Source organism: Ammospiza caudacuta, chromosome Z, assembly GCF_027887145.1.
Source record: "Ammospiza caudacuta isolate bAmmCau1 chromosome Z, bAmmCau1.pri, whole genome shotgun sequence".
NCBI lineage: Eukaryota > Metazoa > Chordata > Aves > Passeriformes > Passerellidae > Ammospiza > Ammospiza caudacuta.
This window is the reverse complement of record NC_080632.1, coordinates 41,121,029-41,131,600: the sequence shown is the minus strand read 5'-3', so window position 1 is coordinate 41,131,600 and position 10,572 is coordinate 41,121,029. Positions and strand designations below refer to the sequence as shown.

Sequence of the window (10,572 nt, the reverse complement as noted above, 5' to 3'; positions counted from 1 at the left end):
GAGGGTGGTCAAGCTTGATAATGCCCTGAGCCTATCAATGTGTAAGGGCCATTTGGACAGAGCCCTTAAGAGCCTGCTTTACCATTGAGTCGGCCCTGAAGTGAAGCAGGTGGGCTAAATGATTTTTGTACATCCCTTACAACTGCAGTATTCCATTCCAATAAACTTCATGTGCACATAAGTGTAGCCTAACAATTAACATTGTCACACCTCCACTGTAATCGATGTTTCTCTTAAAGTAAGAGACTGAAAGCTTTAGTCAGTCTCCTCCTTCAGGACAGCAGGACTCTGTCAGTATAATTAAGCAAACAGGCTGTCCCAAGGACCGCGAGCAGGACTCATTCCTCCGCCGTTTTCCTTAAGGTAGGAAATAAATTACTGAAAAGTACTGCCTAAGGAACATGTTCCCAGAAACCGACTCATTTGGATGTGAGGGCAGTATCCGTGTGCGGGCACCACGTTCCTCTCCGGACTGTCCTTACCCGCCCGCCGAAGGAGAGCCCACCTCACCCGGAGGAGCAGCGGGCCGGGCTCCGGTCAGACACATCTCCCGACACTTCCACACTCCTTAAGTTTCAACTGAAAACATGCCGGCTGGGAGAGCAGAGGAAAGGGCAGAGGCTGCCACCCGTGCCGCGACAAGCTCAGCCCGGCCCTCCCCCCCACAGCCCCGCCGCCGAGCGCGGCCGCCAAGCGCGGGGGGCGGCGCGAGCCCTGCCCGCCCCCTGCCCTTTGCCCCCGCCGCTGTCCCAGCGCTTCCTGTTCCCAACCACGTGGGCAGCGGGATGGCGGGCGGCGCGGCGGGCGAGGCGCAGTGCCTCAGCTACACGGGATGCAACTTCCTGCGGCAGCGCCTGGTGCTGGCCACGCTCAGCGGCCGCCCGCTGAAGATCCGCAAGATCCGTGCCAAGGAGGAGGATCCCGGCCTCCGCGGTGAGCGGCGGCACCGGCGGCCGTGGGACAGGAGGTCGGGGGGCGGCGGAGCTCCGGCTGTGCCCGGGACCTGCTGCCGGGCAGGGGCAGGCCCCCACTGCGAGCTGGGACAGCCCGGGCTTCATCTGGGCGGGCCCCACCGAGGAGTGTGGACCCCGCTGCGTCCCGGTGTCTTCCCGGGGATGCGCTCTCCCCTGAGCGCCCGCGCACCGTCTCGGGTGTAGCTGTCACACGTGGGTCGCGGGGCTTAGGGGGAAGAGGAGGAGGAGAAGGCGCGGGAGCGGCAGGGGCGGTGAAGGAGGCCGGAGCAGGGGGGCTGTCACGCACCCGCCGGCTCCTGCCGTCAGCCTCCCTCGGTGCCCGGCGGGCGGGGAGAGGGGAACGGGTCAGTACCATGCCCGTCCCGCCGGCTCGGCTCGGCTTAGCTTGGCAGCCCTGCCTTCCGCGCGTCACGCCTTTTCTTCAGAGCGGGCCGTCAAGGGACGAGGCTGGCGTTGCTCTGCCGGGTCGCCCCGATGGGACGGGGCTGGCGGGGCTCTGACCGGCTCGCTGCGTGTGCGGGAGCCTCTCCACAGCCCCGGAGCTGGTTCTCGTTCCCGTGGCGGAGCCTTGGCAGTCGGGATGGCAGAATTAATTAATTCCTTGTCTCTCGTGCCCAAGCGTCGTGTGCTCCCTGTGCTGGTGGGAGCTCGCATTCATGCACTTTGAATAGGTCACGTTTTATACTTTGATTTTTGTCAGGGTTTGCCGAAACAGGAAAGGTGAAAGAGGTGAAATAATTTACTGTCATTTCTGCATTTCTGCAGATTTGTTTAAGGGAAATCTTTCTTACAGAGTACCATCGTCCTTCTCGTACAAAACCTTTGGCATCCCTTGATGAATTCCATCATAACTAAGTAATAAAACAATAGGACAGAGTTTGAGGAAGAAACATTATTGCAGTGTTCAGTTATTTTTTGGGCAAGGACCCCCTGTTATAAAGTTCAGAACAGGGGTAGATAGTTCTCTGTCTCCTGAGGAGCCTTGGGTGTGTAGCTAAAAATTCTACTCAAAAACTGCCAAAGCATTCTTGTGTGCTTGACTTAACATTTACCACGATCCAAAGTATTTGTTTTCACTGTGGAGCGTTTGGTGGTGATGAAGTTTGTTGCTATTGCCATGTTTTTTTAAGAGTATTTGAATTTACTTTTTTAAGTATGGGTTCAAGCATAAACTATGAATGTAACAGGAAAATAATAACAATAAATCCTGATTTGTGTTGATAATTCAGCATGCAGCTCTTTTTGCTTTTCATGACTAGAGCTTTTGTAAACTCTGCAACTGGTGTTCTCCAAGAGTGAAATGTGTGCTCACATGCACTCTTGCACTGGAAGATGCCCCAGTACTTATAAAGTGATAAAAACTTTGTAAGCATATAAGCTGTCATAGTTTAGAAAGAGAGCAGAACCAGTACTGTGTTCAATACTGACATAAATCATATTATGCAAATATTGACAAACTGTAAATTCTGCAGGTGGCTTTGTGGTTTAAATATCTATTACATCCTAGAATCACATGTAGAAAGAAAAACCTGATTACTGTGTAAGAAGTAACACAGGATTATTGCTAAGCAAGTTCTGCAGCCTACAAACAATTATGCAGATGTTGTGGGCTCTTAAAACTAACTGGGTTTTGAATTCTGCATATATTCACCTATCTTCCTTAATACTGAGCCTGTACTGTATTGGGATACTAACATTAGAATGCTAACATATTCTTCCTGGGATGTTTTTTTTTCAGGTATTTCTGTTTTGGTTTTGTTTTGTTTTTTGGGGGGTTTTATTTGTTTGTTTATTTTGGTGTGTGTTATTTCCTTTTTGGTTATGGTTGATTGGTACTTTTGGGTTTAGTTAGGGTTAAATCTGCTTGTCCTTTTCATTGTCTCTGGATGAGAGTCCACACAATTGAGGGAAACTGAGGAATCATTTCCACACAAACTGCTATAGTATAGTGAGCACAGTAAGCAAGAAAAGAGGCAGTGGGATGACTTTTGGTTCTCTACCCTAAGTATGTGCATAACTGTTTTGGAAATGGAAAATTTTAGAGTCCACAAACAACTAATTCTGTTTATGGAACAGATATGCAGCAACAGCACTTCACATCTAAGTGTCCCCTTCTTTTAAGCTAATACTTTTACAGAGAATAATATGAAGCTGTTATTAGCTTGTCAAGCTTCGGTATATGGGGTCCTGTTTGCTATGATTTGTCTGTTTTGCTTTGTACTGACTAAAATGTAAATTGTCAAAGGTTTTGTCCTGGACAAGAGCAATCCCTCAAGCCACTGTGGTCAGAAATGTCCACTTTTATTATGTTCTGTGTGCCGGGGAGAGGAGTGTGACTAGTCTAGCTGCTGCATCTGAAGGCATCTCAACTGATTTGAGATGCCTATGAGGCTCACATTAACATCTCTGGTTTTACATAGAATTGCCTTTTCACAAGTGGTGGCATTATAGCACAACTTGAAGAGCGTTCTTACTCTTGTGAAAGGCAGGAAAAGGTAAAAGAACAAGTAAAGTGTTGAACTTCTAAGAAACTTTACAATTCTGTCTGTGCTCTACTCCTTAGATTTTGAAGCAAGTTTTATTCGCCTGATTGACAAAGTGACCAATGGCTCACGGATTGAAATAAACCAAACAGGTGAGATCTGGTTTTTTTTCTGCTTGGTCTCCAGGATTTATCAGTTTCTGCAGTAGAATGGAAGTCTTGTCTTGATAGAGGTAGGTCTTCAGGTAAGATTGACTGAGAAGATCAGAAATAACAAAGTTGACAAGTTTTGTAATACTTGATCACATGCAAGAAGGTCAGTGCTCTACCATAACTCAGGGAGCTAAGGAAGCTCTATTGCCCAAGAAATTTAGTAAAATTAGTATTTTGTTAGGTATGCAGGATTTCACAGTAGGCAAACATTCCTCTGTACCAGAATTGATTTTTGTAGAAGAAAAAGAAGATTTATCCTCTGCAGAGGCAAACTTCTTAGCCAGACTGCTTGCTTATTCATGCTTAGAAAAGAGTTTGATTAGAGTGAAAAGCATTTCATGTGAAAACTCAGACTCGCTTGGTGTGAGGTTTTGCCTTTTTTTAAGGGTTGTAAAAACTTTAGTTGGCAAGTAAGGCAAATTACTTAGCATCAAATATGCCAAGATTCCAATGACCTAATACACTGATGAAGGTTTAGCTTCTGTGGAGAATAATAATTGCTTATATCAGCATTTTGGAGATTCCTAAGAGCTCCTTGGTTTAAGGGTGAGGGGAAAGGAAGAAAATGGTGTGCAGGACAGACAGATACTCATGTGTTGACCTATTTATTAGTTGCAGACATGTAAATAGTGTGCTGGAAGTGATTTAGCCTTCCATATAGTCTCCTGTCTCCAATTTGCCTCATATGTTGTTACAAAGTATTTTGTGCTCTTTAATGGGCAGTGTTTTACAGTGCTCTCGTTTGGTTTGCTCCCCTGGCCCCTTCCCCAGGTACGACCTTGTACTATCAGCCTGGTCTTCTCTACGGAGGCTCCTTGGAACATGACTGTAGCCCCAGCCGTGGTATTGGCTACTACTTGGAAAGTCTGCTCTGCTTGGCACCTTTCATGAAGCATCCATTGAAGATTGTTTTGAGGGGAGTGACAAATGATCAAGTAGATCCCTCGGTAAGTAATAAAGTTTAAGTATCGAAGAAGGATTTTTTTTCCCGCTAAAATAACAAAATTGGGAAGAAGTGTATAAAACATGTTGAATTTTTAGCATCCCTCACATCCAGAAGTATCTATTGTTGCTGCATTAGTAAACTCTCTGAGTCAAAGAAGCACTAGCTAAGCTAGCGTGTATCACACTCTGAACTTCAGTTTGTAATCCCCCTTACTGAACTGACGTTCAGTTCTGTGTGGCTTCTGTCTTTTCCCCTGCAAACTCCTTTTAGATGCATTGTGAGGCCCTAACACAGGTTTGGTTCTTCTCTTCTCTTAGAATTTCAATGGATTATTTCTCTTGCCCCACACTTGTATTTACTCTATAAAGAAGAAAGTGTCTTCAAAGTATGAGTGCAAAAAGGAAGGAATCTTTCTCTTCTGTTGGGATCTGGACATAGTCATACCACTGCTGCTTCAAGCCTTCTTTCTATTAGAAACAGGAGTCACATAGTGATTAGGCAATTACAGTAGCAAAAGTATGTAATAACTCTCTGGTTCTTCAGAAACATGCCAGAAGGTGTGGTAGGTGAAATGGCTATGAAATGCTTGCCTTGGTTTCTATTACTGATCTGCAGTCCTTTGTTTTGTACCAGTGTTGTTACAGAAATGAGCTGTGGGAGACGTGATCAGAATGCTGAAGTAATGATTAGTGGTCACATGCTATATTTATTTTTCTCAAAAAACTCCAAACATAAACTTCTACCTTTAGAGAACAGCATTACTCTTTACTTTTCGAATGGTGATTGGACACTGCCTGATTTCCTCTGAGTAAATTAAGGACACATTGTAATCTGAAAATGTAACCAGTTTAAATGAATACAAATACCTGTGGTCGTTCAAAGTGTAACTGCCGATAGTACACCAGCCCCTGAGTCCTGCTCGAATTTATGACTTTTCTGCTGTGTTTCTCTGTTCATTTAAAAATCTCACTCTCTCACCTGTGGCTCTGTGAGACATCCCCATGAGTCAAGGGATGACCAAAGTGGGTTGTACACAGCACTATAAGAAAAAAAGAAGAAGTATTTTTTGCTACCCTTTCAGTCATTATGATTAAAAGTACTTATTGTATCTGGTAAGTATTAAGAATCAAAAAAGTCCTTTTTTGTTAACTGTTTAATCACAGTGGAGAAATTCTTGCAGTAATCTGGAGATGAAGAGTGGTCTAATGTTCATATTGCTTTCAAGTAAATTTGGACACTCATCTAAACAATAGGGTCTTGATTCTGGGAATTATCTCCTTTTGGGCATCAGTTTCATGGGCCTGAGATTAAACTATTTGAATTCAAATGGGTGCAATAATTAAGGCCATTTTGTACTTGAAGGGTGCTTGTTCTTGCCAAAATTTAGACAAGTGGGTTGGCATACCTCAGCTGACTCCCAAGCTCTATATGCTGATTGTAAATCACATGCATGTAAAGAGTTACATCTTAAGTTCATTGTGCTATATTAGAGACTACGTTTTTGTTCTTAGTGACAACACAGTAACAAACTTCAGTTACTGTGACTCAGCTCATAATTGCTTGCTGTTAAGTGGTTGTAACTGAATACCAGGTCCTAAAATTGGTTTCACCTTGGCTTATTCTGTTTAACTAGCCTGAGTAAACATTAATCCTGGTGCACACCAATAAGGTACTTAGAAGACTTCTCCAAGTTGTTTGGTATAACATAAGTCTCTGGTGGTTTCTGAGACAAAAAGCACAAATTTAAATGTTACCCTAATTTATTTGTATGCTTATGTAAATGGAAATTTGGTTTTAAATCAATTTTGGTTTTTATTTTTCAGTAGACAGAGGGGGTATATAAACTCAGTGAACAGTTATTACCTATGCTTGTCCAAAAAGAGGTGCTTGAATTTATCTATCTGTATGTTTTCTGCTTTCCAAAGGTGGAAAGGCAAACCAGTGTGACTGCAGTATGGAAGCTTAGGTGTTTTACCTGCTGCTCTTCATGTAGCAACTTCTCTATTTCAGCCTAGTAGCTTGTATTGGATTTGCATGGCTGGATTTTGTGAGCTGGGATTCTACAGACGTGGCTTCTGTAAGAAGCTGACCAAAGTTTCACCTTTGTCTGGCAGAGGCCATGTTGGCTGGCTCCAAGACAGACCCACTGCTGGCCAAGTCTGAGCCCATCAGTGACGGTGGTAGCACTGCTGGGGTAGCAGCTTTAAGGAGGAAAAGTGAGGGGGTGGAAGAGTGGAATAATCTGGAACTTGTGAGAAGAGTGAGAATGCATGAGAGAAACAGCCCTGGAGAGAGCAGGGTCTGTGAAAAATGGGAGGAGTTCTATGCACTGGAGCAGAGATTCCCCTGTAGCCCATAATGAAGACCATGGTGAGGCAGCTGTCCTCCTGCCACCCATAGATGCCAACAGCAGAGCATATGTCCACCTGCAGCCAGTGCAGGGCCCCATGCTGCAGGTGGAGCAGGTGGATGCCTGAATGTGGCTATGAACCCATGGGAAGCCTGCACTGGAGCAGAATCCTGGCAGGACCTGCAGGCCTGTGGAGAGAGGGGCCTATGCTGGAGCAGGTTTGCTAGCAGGACTTGTGAACCCATGGGGAATCTGCACTGGAGCGGTTTTTGAGGAACTGTAGCCAGTTCTTCAGTGGGAGGCAAGTAGCAGGAATATGTGTGCAGCCAGGGGACTGTGACCTTGCTCTCATGGTGGCAGTGAGCAGGTAGGCTGACCCACTGGGCTTTGTGAAGTCTGCTTTCAGCGCTGAGATCTTGGCTTTTACACAGCCATTTACACAGAAGTATTTGTGGGATGTAATTGCTGTGTTGTTGGAGTTTTTACCATAGACATTCTTGTCAGGTGCATGCAAGGGAATATTGTGGATCTGCTGTGAGGACAGTAGAAGAGATTCAGGTGAGAGGAAGAGTTTCTAAAGGACATCTTGTAGAAAGAAAGCTTTAGCTGAGTTCAGTGAGGCACAGGTCAGGCTGCGTTCCTGGAGTGTAAGAGCATGTGTTTACTGTGGTGTTTGTTTACATACATTAATAACCCTCCAACAGGGCCCAATGCAAAGCTCTTTGACAACTGGCATAACTCCTAAAGAGTACCGTGGCCAAGGAACATGCACTTGTTCCAAGTGGGACTGTGCTGACATTATTAATAATAATATCCCTATTATTTGATGCCTCATTAGACACTGGAACAAATCAGCCTGAGAAGATGTGAATGCCACAACCCCTGGCAGTGTTCAAAGCCACGTTGGACAGGGACCTGGTCTAGAGGAAGGTGTCCCTGCCCATGGCAGGGGCAAGTGGAACCAGGTGATCTTTAAGGTCCCTTCCAACCCCAAAACATTCTATGATTGTATGATAATACTGCATAGTATTACTGTGTGAGTGATACATCCTGAACGGGTGAAAGGAATACTACTTGCTCTCACTTGTCAGGAAGAGATAAGCCTTTGGAATACTAGTCTGGACTATTCATTGGCAGCCTACACCTGCAGTGTGTTTTCCTGTGCTGCCACTGGTGAGATCCGATGCTGGGTAGCTTGTGGGACCAACCATGTGGGACTGGTTTAAGGCAGTTAAAAGTTTCTCTGTCTAATGATTATGTATACAGAGGATGCCCTTTGTAAGGCGCCTTTTTGAAGGGAAAGGAGGTGGCACACAATTGATAGCTCCTTTTTCTTTCCTTCTCTATTTATTGTTATTCTGACATTTAGATGTAGCTGCAGTACCCTGTTTTAGAGTAATCATTATTGATGTTTGTGTTTCCATGTGTTAAAGTTTTATACAGCTATACCATGGGGGCTTTGAGTTCAAATGACTGTCATGCTGACATGAGACTAGTATATGAAATTTTATCTTAGGAGCAGTAATTAATCAGAATTCAACAGTTGTCTACAGAAAACAAGCAGGTTTTTCTGCTGAGTTTTCTTCCCACAGTTCTTTCTTCCCTGTTAAACTCTGCTTTTCCCCTTCCCCTTCTCCCAGTCTAGGCCCTTTGTTGTGAAACATAACACCATATGTTAGGTGGGCTTAATGATATGTGCAATGCCAATGGATATACAGGCCAACTGGTGCTTTTCCGTTCCTCAGGTATCCGTGTGCTGCAGAGTCTCTATTTTGTTGGTTTTTTGTTGGTTTTTTATTAATATCTTTGTACTGGATAAGGGATTCTTAAAGTTACTTTTCTACCTTTTTCTTAACTACTGTAGATTTATTTAAAGGCAAGTGATACGTGATTTGCATTTACACAACTTTGCAAATAACCAATATTTATGTGACTTAGAATGTTGTCATTTGTGGTGAGGTATACCATCAGTTGTATGATGCATCTGTTTAGATGCAACTTGGTGTTATGCTGTCTGTTCTGGAAGTGGAATAACTGCCCTCCAAGGGGAGCTAAGTGATGGGGTTTATGGCTGAGGATAGGCAAAAGGATAGAAAAGCAGGTGTACAGCTCAGTTCAGCTGCTGTTTTGTAATTTTCAGTGAACTGCTTCACATCCTGCCCAACTCCCTACTTGTCTGGGAGGCAGAACAGCCTTTTCCCATTCTTCAAATACTGCTGATTGCCTCCTCTGTTTAGGCAGCAAAATTGGAACAGTCAGTCTTATTATTTGTCTGTCTGGTACCTCTAAGTATTATGTCTGGAATTTTTCTGAGAACTGAAAACTACAAGTAGTCTTGAAGTTTTTTGCGTTCTTAACCTGCACAGTAAAGTTTTTATTTTTTACTGGTATGTTTTGTTTCATGAGAAGGAGGAAGAAACATTGGGTAATTTTAATTTGAACCAGATTGGCTTGTTGAGATTTCTGCCAGTGGTATCCACATGCTTGCGCACATGCATGTTAGTAAAGGCATTATTCCAAAAGTCAAATTTGTATAGTTAATGAATACTATTGAAGGGCCAAAGCAAGGTACCTTGGCTTTAAAAAACAGTAAACTTTTTAAGATAAAAGAAGTTAAGCATTGGCTTGCAATTTTGTTTAGTTTAATATACACATTCAAATAGTGATACTAAAAACAACACCAAATGTCTTTCTGTAAAAAAGGAGATATATTGTCCAGCTGGATTTGAAAACAAGAACTACAACATACACTCATAGCTCCTCAGGTACCACTAACAAAATGTTCACAGATTTCTAGGTGAGGTATGTGCTGCAATTTTGTCAGTGGCTTGTGCTCTCTTCAAAGCAGAGAAAATGAAATTCAAGAATTATGAATTTTGGCTAAAGGTGTGGGAAAGAGGGTGCTTTTTATCTGCCTTCTCAAATGCTGTCTACCTCATGACTGTTTCCTTCATCTGTGTTTATCTTTTCTTTGGTCATGCTGTCCTGATCCTGTCTCTCCACAGCTATTTGTCTTGGGTAACTCCCTGTGCTGTTGCACTGCTAAATAATTTATATCATGTTTGGTAACACTACTGAAGTTTCAGAAGAGGGAAGAAGAGGGCAGTCCCTGTAGTCTTAGGAATTAGGAAGAGCAATGGCAAGGATAATTCTGTTCAGACCTGGACCTGGTGAGCACCTGGCTTGAAAGGGAATACACTGATGATGTGTTACCCTCTTCAGATTCTTTTAAGTGCTTGAATAGAAGCTACCTATAAGCTTCTGTTTCTCAGGTAAAAAGAAGTTGTTGATAGAATGATCTTTCTTCCAAATCAAGGGCATGCTCTTGCAGTGATGATTGAAAAAAAATGCAGCAGTCCTTGCATTTATTTGTTTAGATATAGGAATTTTTTAGTAATGACAGAAGAATATTGTTTACTTAATAACATAGGAATGTTCAGAGAAATGTTTCACTGTTCAGAGAAATAAGTACTGTGTTTTACATAATGGCATTCAAAATCAGGCTGAGGAAGAAAGCCAGAACAGGAAATTCTATCTGCCAGTAATTTGTTTTAGGAATTTTTTTTTTAGTAATGATGTATTGTGGTAGGCTAACTAGATTAAGCTC

At 43.5% G+C, this 10,572-nt stretch overlaps 1 protein-coding gene across 1 annotated transcript in view; it reads left to right on the top strand.

The window, feature by feature from the left end:
• The first annotated feature begins 776 nt into the window (after positions 1-776).
• RCL1 (RNA terminal phosphate cyclase like 1) overlaps positions 777-10,572 on the top strand; it is a 32,919-nt gene continuing 23,123 nt past the window's right edge. Inside the window, exons 1-3 of the mRNA XM_058823777.1 lie at positions 777-933; positions 3,538-3,609; positions 4,441-4,616. Of these exons, the coding sequence (XP_058679760.1) occupies positions 786-933; positions 3,538-3,609; positions 4,441-4,616 (396 nt within the window). The 5' untranslated portion in view covers positions 777-785. The remainder of the gene's footprint in view (positions 934-3,537; positions 3,610-4,440; positions 4,617-10,572) is intronic.